The sequence below is a fragment of the Ammospiza nelsoni genome, chromosome 24 (assembly GCF_027579445.1).
Source record: "Ammospiza nelsoni isolate bAmmNel1 chromosome 24, bAmmNel1.pri, whole genome shotgun sequence".
NCBI lineage: Eukaryota > Metazoa > Chordata > Aves > Passeriformes > Passerellidae > Ammospiza > Ammospiza nelsoni.
In genome coordinates, this window is record NC_080656.1 from 7732825 (window position 1) to 7746706 (window position 13882).

The 13882-nt window shown below is 50.2% G+C and overlaps 1 protein-coding gene across 4 annotated transcripts in view; it reads left to right on the forward strand.

The window, feature by feature from the left end:
* The window catches only part of CADM1 (cell adhesion molecule 1), a 134866-nt gene that overhangs the window by 92026 nt on the left and 28958 nt on the right, over window positions 1-13882 (forward strand). For all 4 annotated transcript variants that reach the window (XM_059488325.1, XM_059488326.1, XM_059488327.1 and 1 more), the window contains exons 4-6: window positions 1695-1832; window positions 3529-3684; window positions 11238-11337. In XM_059488325.1, the coding sequence (XP_059344308.1) occupies window positions 1695-1832; window positions 3529-3684; window positions 11238-11337 (394 nt within the window). The remainder of the gene's footprint in view (window positions 1-1694; window positions 1833-3528; window positions 3685-11237; window positions 11338-13882) is intronic.

Sequence of the window (13882 nt, forward strand, 5' to 3'; positions counted from 1 at the left end):
CCTTGTACTTGAGTTGTTTTTGAGCAGCCTTTGTGGCATGGCCAGAGCGTGTGCTGCCTTTCCCCCACATCCATAAGGGAGGTGGTTTCTTGCCACCTTTGTCATGCTCTAGGGTCAAACCTCAGCTCAGGAAGCAGGCAAGGATGAGGGAGAGGTCTTGGTACTTGCATGGAGAGACTGGGCACTGTGATGCCAGGCATGGCTTGTCTTGCCTGTCCTTTCCATTATTGGCTCCCTAATTAGGGGAACTAATGAGCCAGGGTGGGGGAGTGGTGCTCTGTGTGGCATTGGCTGCTCCTCGCAGGAACTTGTTCCCCACCAAGAATCTCGTGGCCATCACCAGCCTTTGACAGGGCTGAAGTTGTGTCAAAGCCTGATTCTGCTGGCCTGCCTGTGGTGCTGCCAGCTCGGGAGGGCACAGGGAGGTGCTGAGGTGTCCCCTTTGCAGCTGGCATTCGGGGGGAGCTTCAGCACTTTCATGTCTTCTGTGACACAATATGTAGATTTATTCATGCTTAATTGGAACATGTGAAACTCTCAAATATGTAGCTCATTCTGTTCTTTTTAGAGAGAAGCCACAAGTGACTAATTAGTCCATTTGATCATCTGGATGGTATTTATACATATTTGTTCTTCATTAGCTTTAAGACCTGTGAGTCACATCTGAACTGTGCAGTTGCTTAATCACATTGATCAGAGCAAAGTTGAGTTTCCTTTGGAAGTTCTGGGATTTTCTGAAGCCATGACTGCCATGAGAGCTCTTGCTGTTCACTTTTTCTTGGGTTTTGCCTCGCTGCTGGTGCTTTCATGGGAAAGAGATTCCCCTGTTCCCATGTCTTAATTTTTAAGCTCATTTGTCCAATTTCTGGGCTGTGCTGCAGTGGTTGTTACCCCTGAAGTTACAGCCTGTTTCTCAGTATTACTGGATGATTTTTCATTGGGTACAATCTCCCAGCTTTGTGTTTTGGGAGACTCCTGACCTAGGGAAGATGTGTGCTTGGGCAAAGGATGTGGCACTTATTTCCACCCCAAAGGATGTGGCACTTGTGGCCAGGCACAGATCCAGCTCCCCCTTCCTTTGGGGTGGTTTTGGGGTGGTTTGTGGGGGTGTGATGGGCGCAGAGCTGTTCCCAAGGGATGCTGTTCCACTCCAGGCTTGTGCTCAGTGGCTTTTCGAGCATCTTAAATGAGGTTGATGTTTGCTGGCCTGCTTCCATGCTCACGGCTGAGCCTTGGAGCTGAACAGCAGGAGAGAAAAATTGCCGTGGAGGTTAGAGGCTTGGTAAGTAATGCAGTGCCAAGTGTCAGCTTTTGTGTTTCCTCTCCTTGTCAGAGAAGTCAGGAAATGTGCACGGAGTCAAGCTGGATTTTTAAATAGCAGCACACACCCGAGCAGCACAGGAGGCTGCGGCTCTCCCTGGAACCGTGCCTGCCTGGCAGAGGGAACAGAAAGTTACAACCCTGATAAGTAATAATTTGTGAGACTGCGGTGATTATTAGGTGGAGAGTGAAAGTGCTCACTCCAATTACTGCAAAACCACCTATCAAAGGGTTTGATTGATTGAAAGATCAAATAAATGCTGGTTGCTTGTTTCCTGCGGTAGATTTTACTGGTTTTCCTCAAGGTTTTGTCCTGTGTTAGTGATCAAAAGACGTTTTTTTTCATCTGGTTTGTGTTGTGTTTCCCATTCCAGTGCCACCACGCAATTTGGTAATTGATATCGAGAAAGAAACGGCCGTGGAGGGAGAGGAGATCGAGCTGAACTGCACTGCCATGGCCAGCAGACCAGCCACCACCATCAGATGGTTCAAAGGCAACAAGGAGCTAACGGGTAGATGTGTCCTCTCAGTCCCTTGCTTTGTTCAGGGAGCTGAAGTGATTTATGTAACGCTGGGTGTTTGTTCTCTGCTGCCAGTTAAGGGGAAAAAAAAGTAAGAAAAGTAGAGCGAGCTTCTTTGAGCACCAGCTGAGGAACAAAGGACTGTGTGGGCAGACAGATTATTCCCTAACGCGGGGGGCTGAACTCCATTTGGTCCTCTGCCCACCTGCCAGCCTCGAGTGGCGGGTTCTGGAGTCCTGCTGTAACTGCAGGTGACCTTGAGGAGCCCAGGGCTGTGCTCTGAATTCATTTCTGCATGGCTTGTGTAGCTTTCTGCCCTGTTTCAGCTACGAGAGGGATCGTCTGCGCTTTGGGCTGGAAGGATTTGCAATTCACCTTCACGTCTAGCTCTCCCTTGTTTGTAGAGCGTTTTCCCTGCGTTCAGTTGAATATTCATCCAAGATGGGTTTCTCTGACTCCCTGAAGTCTGGTGGCTCCCAGTACTTGCACATTCAAGTCACTGACTCTGATTGCATGTGACACGCTGTTAGTTTAAGTCTGCATGTAGATGTGAGCTTGGTTGACAACACCTTTGTGCTTTACCCAGTCTGAGACGCTGACGGACTCTCTGCAGAAGTCCAGACTCATTACTTCAAACCCACTCCCCTGCAAGGACAGGATAAAATCCTCTGTTTAAGCCCAGCACTTCAGAGCATTTGAGCAGGCCACGTGCTGGCAGGATGCTGGTATGGGTGGGATGCAAACCTGGCCCAGTGGTGCCCCGCTGTGTCCCAGCACTGTGGTGTGCAGGAGTTAATGATCCCGTTCTGGTTCCCTTCACCATGCCAGTGGGCAGCAGGACAAAGTGTCTGTCCCTTTCTGCCTGACCTGTGCAGCTTCTTGATTGAGTTTTCTGTTAGCAGTCAAATCCCAGCTTTGAGTTCCCTGGGAAGAATGCTGAGCTTCTTGTAATACTTCCTTGCCCTGCTCAGTCTTCAGATTTTTTTTTAACAAAGTAGAGACTGAAACATTTGACTCTGAGTTTGTGAATCACAGGAAGTGTGGCTTTGCCCATGGGAAAGCTTTTCCTCCAAATATCAAGGGGTGTCTGCATGTGTCACCTGTTTCACTCTCATATATTATACAGCAATATTTGGTGTCTGGAAGAGCTCTGCTACAGAAGTTACTCTTAGCAATTTTGCCTGTGAATTCTTAAATAAAGAGGCACAGATCAGAGCAGAGCTGCGCTGTCAGCAGGCGCTTGCTGAGTTCCTGGAGAAATCCTTTTTCTGCTGTCTTGTCTCGTCTCGTTTTGTCTTGTCTTTCTGCTTGTTTCCATCTCGGCATCCCTCAGGCAGCCAGTCCCGAGCTGGGCTCCCCTCCCTCAAACAGAGCACTGCTGAAAATGCTCCCACCTACCCATGCTGCTTTTAATTAATCTAATCTGTTAAATCGCTTTTGTGGCTGATTGTTGATTCAGGAGTGGGAGGGGATTTGTAGCTCATTGGTTTGAGAGTTTGGAGATTTGGGGATGGCGGTAATCATTGCAGTAACATCGCGTGGACCTCGCTTGGCCGGAGGCTGACGGGGAGGGCGGGATGGGTGTCCAGAGGGGAGGTGGACAGGAGGGAGGTGGACAGGAGGGAGGTGGCCTGGCTGCAGGGCGTCCCCCTGCCCTCACTGCCCTGTCCCTGTGCGCCCTGGCCAGGCAAGTCGGAGGTGGAGCGGTGGTCGGACATGTACACGGTGACCAGCCAGCTCCTGCTGAAGGTGGGGCGCGAGGACGACGGCGTGCCCGTCATCTGCCTGGTGGATCACCCTGCCGTCAAAGACCTGCAGACACAGCGTTACCTGGAAGTCATGTGTGAGTAGCAGAACCTTTCGTTCTCTTCACGTGTAACACTGTGTGCTTGGGAGTTCAGCAACCATTCCCTACATGTTCAGATTCCAACATCAATATGGATTATATCGTGTTACACAGAAATCATAAACACAATGTAAGGTAACACTTCATGGGTGAAGCCACGACTTTTCCAGCCCTCTCTGATACCATAAATACTTTGTTCTCTGATGAAATAACTCCTTGTACATAGAATTTGCATCAAAGGTTTCTGGCTGGGCTTTTTAATTGTCAGAACAGATTAAATCTGAGTATTTTTCTTCTAGCAACTTACTTACCTCTGAAAAGTGCTTCTCCCCCTCCAAAGCAACTGGCCACCATGGCGAGTTTACTGGCAAAAACTGGGTATTGTGCAAGAGAAACCCAGTGTTGTGCACTGTGAGCATACAGCATCGGCTGCATTTGTACATCAGAGAATGGAGCTCTGTGGAATCTGTAGCAGCAGCACTGATTGAAGCCAGCCTATTTCCTGTACTGCTCCTGACATGTTCATTGTTAATAATGCATCTCACTTCCCTTAGGAGCTGCTCCGCTGTACATGACAGCAGCAAGCAGGTACCTGGAAATAGCTGTGGTCCCAAATGCACCCGGTGGAGATTTTGGAGTGTGTACATGCATCCCTACATTCTGAAACATCTCCCAAAAGCAAAGTGGGATGGTCCCTACAGCGAGGCCGTGTGCTTGGAAAGCCAGGCCCTGAGACAATTCAAAGCCCTTGTTTTTGTAGGGTCCCTTCAACTACATCACACTGAAAGGAGGAGAGGAAGTTTGGTATTAATTTATTTCATCTGCTTCATTATGTAGTTTCATTATGAACATTTGGTTACAATTCTCGTATCTCCGAAAGTAGCGGGAAGTAATGTTCCTGTAATGAGGAAAACAGGAATGATCAGATACTGCCTAAATTGACAGATACGAGATTTCTTGCGACTGTGCTAATGTGTAATTCATTTATGCAAACTTAATGTCCATTAACATTTCTTGCAGAGCTCCATTAGCTTTAATAATACATTAGCACCTTTGTGAGGCGTGATCAAATACTTAACGGGGAAGAGCAAGAAATGCCATCTACCCTGTTGTGTGAGGGGATTGGAACTCACTGGGCTGGAAGAGCATTGGACAACCTTGAGGCTTCCTCTCAGAAATCTCTGCAGTCCTGGTGATTTGGTGGAATAGGAGAGTGCCACTGTTTCGGGGGAATTAAGTGAACATTTCATCTCTTCTTCCACAAATCAATCTCTCCTTGGCCACTTTGGTTTGCAGCCTTAGGGGTTGCCTGTGCAATGAGGGCAAAGCACCCCTAAAGCGCAGTTCTTTGTTCAGCTCCTGCACTGGAGGCCCTGCTGCTGAAATTTGCATTTCCTTGGGCTGTTCCAGGGCTGTTTGTGGGAATGAGGCCTCCTCAGGAGGGAGCAGGGATGAGCAGGAGAGGAGAGTTCAGACTGATTTGGTTTTACGTTCTGATTTAAACTCTGAGCTTGTTAAAAGTAATTATGTCCCAATGTGGGGACTTGACCCCGTTAGCCCAGTCTGTTCCTTGAGTGGGCAGAGCAGATGGCCAGAGAGGAGCCCCAGCCCAAGAACTTGTCCTACATTGTGACCTTGTGGCTCGATGGGCTGGAGCATGGCCAGACACCTGTATTTCATACCTGCTGCAGGGCTGTAGCTTGAAGAAAAGGCAGTTTCAGAGCAAGCTCTTACCCTGGAGCTTCTGCTGTCTGACAGTGATGAGTTGTTGGCCAGTGGGAGAGTGTGGGCAGGAGGAAGAGCCTCTTGTCCTTGCACACAGGCGTCCCCATCAGTGCTCCCACAGAGCTCTGCCCTGGGGCTCCTGCACTGACACCTTCTCAGCTGAATTTGGACGTGGGATGTGCAGCAGAGGATGCTTCTCCAGCTGCTGTCCGTGCCTACACTGTCCATGGCGTGTCCTTGCAGGCACCCAGCTCCCAGGTCTGCAGAGACACTGGGAATCCCTGGCTCATCCCGTGTGGATGTGGCTGCTTTCCCTGCAGCAGGTCAGTTACCTGGGCTGCCTGTTCCCCTCTCCCTGCAGCAGGTCCTTACCTGGGCTGCCTGTTCCACTCTCTGCTCTGATTTTCCTCTCCCCACAAATCCTGCCCGCTCCCCTCTCGGGCGCAGCGGATCCGCCCCTTCAGAACATCAGCAAGGCACAAGAAAATGTTTTTCTCAGCAGATGTCGTATTTCTCTGCACTTAATGTATCCAACTGGAGCATGAAATGTGTTGGGGAAGGACAGGAGGATGATGGATGGAGCCTGCTCAGATAATGAGGTATTTTTTGTCTGACTAAATTTCAGAGTAGGGAGATATTTTTTCTGAGATGCAACTAAAAAGTTGTGGGGTTTGTTTTCCAAGAAAAAGAGCAGAAAACAACAATGCTGGGTGTTAACTTGTCCTATTTATGGAGTAAGCCATTTGTTGCATATCTGCCCTGGCACAGCATGGCCCATGGTGAAGTTGGAGGTGACTGCCTTCACGTGGCTGCAGGGTGTGTTACTGGAAGGAAATCTCTGTGAACAAGCAGTGTGACATGTGTGAAACCCTCCCCGAGCACTCCTCAAAAGCGAGGCAGGGCTGGACTGAGAGTGGCGCACTCACAGTGGCCACAGCACTCCCGTGCTGGGAGCACCCCCAGCCCTGGCAGGGACAGTGGCACTGGAGGGGAAATGTCCCCAGCTCTGCTGCAGCCACCGAGTTTCCGTGGGTCTAATGGGAGACCAGTGCGTTGGGTGTAATTTTAGAAAGGAAATGAAGCAACAAAATGCATTAAAATGTCGTTAAGGAGCTGAATGGAACCAGATATTCTGGGAGACGTGCGAGTTGAGCCCTTGTGGTGCGTTTGCTGCTCTCATTATGTGACACTGGAAGCGAGCGTCATACTGGATTTTGGCCTTTTCCCTGGGCTGGCTTTTTGTCCTTTTCTGAAGTTATAATTACCTGTGCATTCATTTTTGTAGTACCTACATGTGTACCTTTAAAGCCTGCCCCAGTGGAGTCTGTTGCAGCCTCTGCTGTTGCGATAGGAGAACTTTTTGTGCCCAATTATGTTTAAAATCAGCTGCATATGTTTGCTGCCGCATCTCCAGTAATCCTTACATTTCCGTCCAGTACAAATATTAATTGCATAGTTTGCAGTGAAGTTATTAACATCAATGTAATTTATCATCTGGAGATCGCTAAAAGCGAATAAATGAGTTGTTTTGTTCAGCGAGGTGTTGACCCCTTCAGAAACTTTGATTTAAAGCTGTTTTTTTTCTTTTAGTGAATATGAAAAGCACCACAATCAGCCGAGTGTTCAGTTATTTGATTTTCTGGGGCATTAGCCACTCTTGTTTGTGACATTTCCCAGTTGGGTGCTCGTTTGTGAGCTCATTAATAAGGTTTTCTCGGAGGAATGTTGTTGGGAGCACGGAGCGTGTGGGGCGACCGGGGCTCTGCCATTTGCAGGCATTAAGCAGCAGAGTGTGCTTAAATATTAAAAGAGAAGTGTTTATCCCCAAAATGCCTGTCGGGCTCTGGCATTCCTTTTCCTGCAACAAGCAACATGATTAAATTGCTTTCGTTAAGGGTGAATTTTGCAGAGTCGTGTTTGGGGTTGACAAGGCTCTTCCAGACAAGCTGTGATCTGCCAGTCCTGCTCATTCCTTATTTTAGACACGGGATCTATTTATTGAATAGATTTCTGTATTTTGGCTGAAAATCAGCAGTGCAGCCTCTCGTCCTTGTCAGAGGTGAGGAGCAGGCAGGGGATTGCCAGGCTGGGTTGGCTTTGATGCACAGTGCATTCCTGATGAGCAGCCCCACTGGATTTTGGAATAGAGGTGGCTGTTGTTTACACCTGAGGATCAGTGTTAACTTTGCTGACTCCTTTTAATATTGAAAAACACATTTTTCCTGCTCTTCCCTGAGTGAGATCAGAGACTCCCTCAAGTCAGTTTTTTGAGCAGCTCTCTTTGGCACAGGGATGAGGAGCTGGATGAAGCGATGCCCACCTGAAGGGAGATGTGCTGAGCATTATCTGGGAAGTGCTGAGGCTGGGTTTAGCTGCGGTGGGCAGGAACACGGCTTGGCCGCAGATCCTGCTCCCAGGGATGCCATCTGCCGTCAGGTTTGCCAGGAGGTACGTCAGCAGTTCGTGCAGGGATCAGAGAACAGATTTTAAGCTTGGACCCGGCCGCTCCCCGCCTGGCAGGGGCCGGAGCCTGCTCGGCTGAAGCCCTGGCAGAGCCCAGGTTGGCGGCTCCTCTGCCGGCCTGGCGCTGCCAAAAGCACCTCGTGCTGCTCTCCCAGCGCTTGGGAAGGGCCTTGTGGCTGTTTGCAGCCTCACAGGGAGCGTGTCCTCCGGGCAGCGTGCGTGGGTTGTCCCCAGGGATGGTCAGTGAGGTCCCACCGCCGAGCCCTGAGCATCCCTGGGAGCTGCGCCTGCCAAACCTGCCTGGTGCGGGCTGGGGCAGTGAGCTGCCTGCCTGGGCTGGCCTGATGAAAGGAAACGGGTGGAAATAATGGGCTTAGGCTTTTGTAAGGCCCCGAACTCGGTGTAATGTTTTATCTCGGCTGATTAATGACATCTAAGCATTATCGATGAAGTGCATGTTTAAATGGATTAAGAAATCACTAACTGGCAGATCTCAAAGGATAGTCATTAGGGAGTAATCAGCAGTGCTGGTATTTTTAGAGGGAACGCAGGGGCCTGGGTGCTTGGCCTGATGCTGTTCAGTTGAAGCATTTGAAGTTCTTAAAAAGTCACTGTTAATAATCTTTGCTGATGGCACAAAAATGGGGCGAGCAGCTAAAAAAGGAAGAACTGGGACAAATGCAGAATAACTGGAGTGGTTTGGTAAGCTCCCAAGCACGGAGCTTGAGAGCTGTGAAAGTCAATGGGTACTGGCTTCGGTGGCCAGTGGCATCCTGAAGGGAGATGAGGGTTTTGGGGTGCGTGGTCCCTCTGGGGCTGCAGACCCCAACAGACCCCAGTGCACGGGCACGCGCCATGCCTGTTGTGAGAGAAATCTCATCAAACGCAGAATGGCTTTGTAATAAGTTTTTCAAATTGGCTGCTGCTACAGTGTAACCTTTAGACGACTGGTATTTAACCTTGTATATCACTCTGAGCTTTTGAATGAATTTAGCTTAATAAAGGTGCCTTATTAAATTACAAGGCTGTTTTTTTTAAGCTGCTAGAAAGAGGCGTAGTAGGAAATAGCTGTGGGTTGTTGGGTCTAATTGGCTGCCATGGAGCATGCAGGGCCTCGGGTGCACAGATGCAAGTGTTTATTTTTATGTAACAATCCAGTGGTGTGATGCTGTGAAGTTCCAAGTTGAGGATTTTCGGGCACTGGTGAAAGCTGCCACTTCTTGCCTGGTGTCCTGTGTTACCGTCCGAGGTGGTCATCACCCCACGTCACAGAGCTGCAGACATCACTGCTGGAACTGTAACAGGCAGGAGCAGACAGCTGGAGCATCCTTGGAGCCATCAGAGCTCTGTCCGTGTGCTGCTAAATGTCACAGGAGCCGGGCTGGGGTCCCAGGGCGCTCGGCATTTCACAAACCTGCGCTCTGAGTCCATAATCTGCAGGAAATACACTGACTTGCTGTGAGGCAGGTGTGAGCACTGGAAGTGGAATTTAAGATTGTCTAAAGGCACGTCCTTAAACAAAGGGAGAAAGGCACCACTGCCCCTCCAGATTCTTGAGTGAAATTTTTTTTCATGCTGTGAGCCTGATGCCAGCCGGTCCTGTGGAGTGTCCAGCCATCCCTCTGCTTCCTTCAGGCTCGGGTACATTTTCCTAAGTGCCCTCTGTAACTCCCAGCGTGCTGACAAGTCCTTTGCTGTGGTAACTGTGTTGGAAGTTCTTGGCTTGAGCAGTGCTGATAAACCCAGATTCCTGTTGCAGGTGACCCCTCCACAGTGCCTGGATCCAAATGGGACGGGTCCACCTCACTGCCTCTGTTGGTTTGATGCAGCTGCTGGGGCTGGGAGGTGGCAGAGGAAGGGCTCACCCAGCTTGGTGGGAGCTCATGGAGCTGGCAGTTTGTGCTCAGTACAGTGAGCCTGGGTGTATTCCTCCTCATTTCCATCAGTAATTGTCATTAGTAAACAGCTCGTTAGAAATACTAAACTCACCTAATGGGAGGGGGATGCAGTGGGAGAGGCAAACAGCAAAAGGAAGTGTTTCAGTCCCTGTGTGCTGAGTAAACTGGGCTGGGATGTTTGCTGCTCCTTCCACAGCACGGATATAACACCATCCACGTTCCTGGCACTGGCACGGGCTGGTGCTGCTGCTGCAGAGCACATCAGAAGTGGGGACCAGATGCTGTGGGGTGGGAGTTGTGGACGGGAGCAGTGAGCACAGTGCCGAGGATGTGCAGGTGATTTATTTGCTGCATTACACCAGGTGAACTTGTCCTCCCCTGTTCCTTGTGCAGAGCTATTGCCACTCCAGGGCACACCAAAGCTGCCCCGCGTCCTGTGGGACTGGGACTTGTCCCCTCAGCCGGTGACACCCAAGGTGCTGCCAGCACCCCCAGCCCACAAGGACACCCCAGCTCCAGAGCTGCAGGAAGCATCTGTAACAGGGATTAGCTGATGACATGTTGTGGTAGAGTCATCTCGGGAGAGGATTTACTTGTGTAGCTTATTCCATTACTGAAAATTATGAGAGTTTAAATTGGTTAAATCCTGACACGCAGGTTTTTTTTCCTAATCTCTATTATTCCATAGGAGGCATGTTAATGAGTTAAACACAGTTAATAAAATGCAGCCAGCCAATATTTTGGGTAGCAGTTACTCTCAAAGGAAATAGAAACATTTAAATGGTTTCAACCTTTATGCATACTGATTTTTTTCCTTCCTTTGTTCCTTACAGTTGAGTAAATTCCTGAAAAATATCTATGGCTTAATGGCACTTGTAGCCTTGAATTGATTTCCTGCACTGATAATGTTTTAGCTACAGCTCAGATTGCGTTTTTAATCTCTGTTTCAGTCATGGGAGGTAATGAATTTTTTAATTGTGGACTCTAGGTTTGTGGTTTGGCTCTTTTTTTCCTGCAGGGTCTTACTAAAGTGTTGTTGAGTTGGCTCCCTAACTATCCATGCTTTAATTCTCTGTTTATTGTAGGATTTAGAGGAGCTTCATCCGGATGAAGTGCAGCCTCCTGTTGTTTACAGAGGCAGCAGTGGCTGTGGCTCTGTTTGTGTCTCTAACCAGCATCTCTTGTCCAGCCCAGTCAGCACTTGTGGACCTGGGGGCTGTGGTGCAGGAGTCGCTGCTACCCCACGGAACCCTTCCATCGCGGGCACCACGGCTCTCTGCAGCTTCCCCTCAGCACGATGGCAAAGCAGTTCCTTTTAGCTGGAGGAACTCCTTTTAGGGAGGAGCTGTGCCCCAGGAGCCCTTCCAGGGCAGCACGGGGCCGTGGGGACTCGCGGTGCCACCAGCCCCAGGCGGGCACGGGGGCACGAGCCGGGGCTCACCTGCCGTGTTTTGTGTCCTGCAGATAAGCCTCAAGTGCGGGTGTCTCAGAATTACCCCTTGCAAGGCCTGACGAGAGAAGGGGAGCCGCTGGAGCTGACGTGCACCGCCTTTGGAAAGCCACAGTAAGTTGGGCCCTGGCCAGGGTGGGCCGGTGGTGACGGGACGTTGCGCGGCCGCTGTTCTGTTGCCATTCTCTGCTGTGAAGACAGTGTCCCAGAGGGAAGGACAGATATGCCTCCTGCACCCAGACAGCTGCTGGACTTGCATTTATTGCTGTGCACCTCATGGCCAAGGAATTTCCACTGGAAGGCTCCTAGGAGAGCTCCTCCTGGCCACCATGCGGCAGCCTTCGCGTGCAGCAGGACAAGGCTCCCAACTGGACACCTCTTCCCCCAGGGAATGGCTGGGGTGGCATTAATCTGCAGTTAATCGTGGGTTTGGTTAATCTGCAAGAGCAGGGTTGGGGAGTTGTGGCCCCTGGAGGTGCCAGTGCACGGACACCACCCAGCACCACAGCACTGGCCCTTGGGGAAGTGGGATGGATCCCCAGGTAAGGCAGTCCATCCTTCTGCTCGTACTGACTGTGTGATGGTTTTGCTCCCCCTTGGTGCCTCGTGTGGTTTTATAGAATACCAGTTTTATTCTCTCTCCTCTTCTTGCCAAGCCCTTGAGGCTTTCTTAGGCAGTTGAAGAAATTTATGCATCAGGAAAATCCTGGCAAGGGAGGGTAGATTTTCTCACACTTTCATTGCTGTTCTAATTTAAGTTTTGTCGGCTTTAATTTTTTTTTTTTCCAAAATACTTTCTCTTCCACTTGGATTTATGGCTGTCAAGTATTTACTATCCTTCCTTATTTTCCTCATGTCCATGAGATTTCTGCAAACATCCCTGAGATCTGTCAGTGCCTCCCTGGCAGCGTGCCCAGGGCTGGGCGTGGGGAGCTGGAGCCCGTCCAGCTCGGCGCTGTGGGCAGGGCAGGCGCCAGGGGCTGCCCTCATCCTCCTGCTAGCCTGCATCCCCGTCCACAGTATTTCTTGATTCCCAAAGTCCTTGCTTGATTCCCAGTTTGTTCTGCTGGGCACGAGGCCAGTCCCTTCCCGTGCATCAGAGGCTGGCACGTCCCTGCTGAATTCTGAATTCCGTTTAGTAGCGATTCCCTGCTCAGAGCCTGCCAAGCCCCTCTGCATTCCTGCTCCCCCGGGTACCTGCAGCGCCTCCCATTTGCTGTCACCTGGGAATCTAATGAACAGGCTTCTCTGCATTTTCTCCTTGCAGGCTATGAGTAAGACATTCCCATGTTAAATAGGACAGACACATCTCCCTGGCAGCTCGCTGCTGCACGTTTCGTGGTCTGGTGATGTGGTGGGAATTGGCTTCTCTAGGTCACTTCACCTGGGTCTCCCAAAGCTAAGAAAACACACAGTAAAATAATGAGCTGGGTTTGGCTCCATCTTTTTAAGAGAAAGAGGTTTCATGAAATCTTTTATAGGGGTTTTAGATGAAGGGGGAGGTTTCTCCAGTTAAGCAAAGTAATTTCTCTGCAAAATTTGGCAGCATAAATATTGGGGGAAGGAAGCTCAGGGGGAAAAAAAAGACTAGAGAGGAGAAATTTCTATTTGGTATTAATACAGATATTTTGTTAGATTAGACACAACCCCTAAAACTATGACAGAAGTGGGAAGATGCTGAAATGGTCACTTCTGAGGCATCCAGGGGCACTTCTCAGAGCAGCAGCTACTGTGTCGTGTACCAGCTGGGGACTCCACAGCACAAAGAGCCCTTCAAAAACTGTACCCAGGAGCATTCAAACCCTTCCCACCCCTACTGAAGTTAAACTGCATTGGGGCTGTCTCAGGAGCTGCCCACACTGTGCCTTGTGTGCTGATTCCATGGCAGCAAGGGACAGAGCACCAAGCCCATGTCCAAAACCAGTCAGCCAATGCCCAGCTGAGTTTGCTTGGTGCTGGATCCATGGCTGGGGTGTTGAAGCACCAGGAGCTTCTGCACCATGGCTGTCATGGACTGTTTGTACCCAGGGAAGAGCCTGAGCCCTGGGATGCCTCCAGCAGCATGAAGTCCCGCTTGCCAGCCTTGGAGCCAGGCAGGCTGAGCAGTGCTGTGCTGCAGGAAACTCCCCTTTAACAGGAGTTGAGTGGCCTGAACAGTGCTGGAATTTTCTTGTTAAGAAGGAGCTGATCTGTCCCCTCACTGCTGCTTAAAGACCTAATGATAAGAGATGCTAAACACCCCACAAAGTGAAAAGACCCTTCCCAAAGCCCTTCAGCACTTCGAATCTTTACCATCTCTAACAACCCAGGCTCATTTCATCCCCTGAATGCTGCAGACCCCTGCCCACGTGGGTTCCATCAGTGTGGGGTGCAGGAGGGGCTGCCAGGCGGGCTGGGGGGCAGGAGAGGGGCTGGAACTCCCTCAGTGCACAGCACAGCCCCTGCCGAGGTCACCGGGGCCCTGTGGAAGGGTTCAAACTTGACAAAACCTTGCTTGTTCTGCTGTGCAGCTCTGCCCTCAGAGCACCCCGTGGATCAACACTGAGTCTGTAGCCTCAGAGCTTTCAGGTTTGCTGAGTAAGCGAATGATTAACCACTAATGAACTTTCTTCCTGCTTGCATTAGTGTTTTCAGAAAATTTAAGCTCTGGATACAGTTT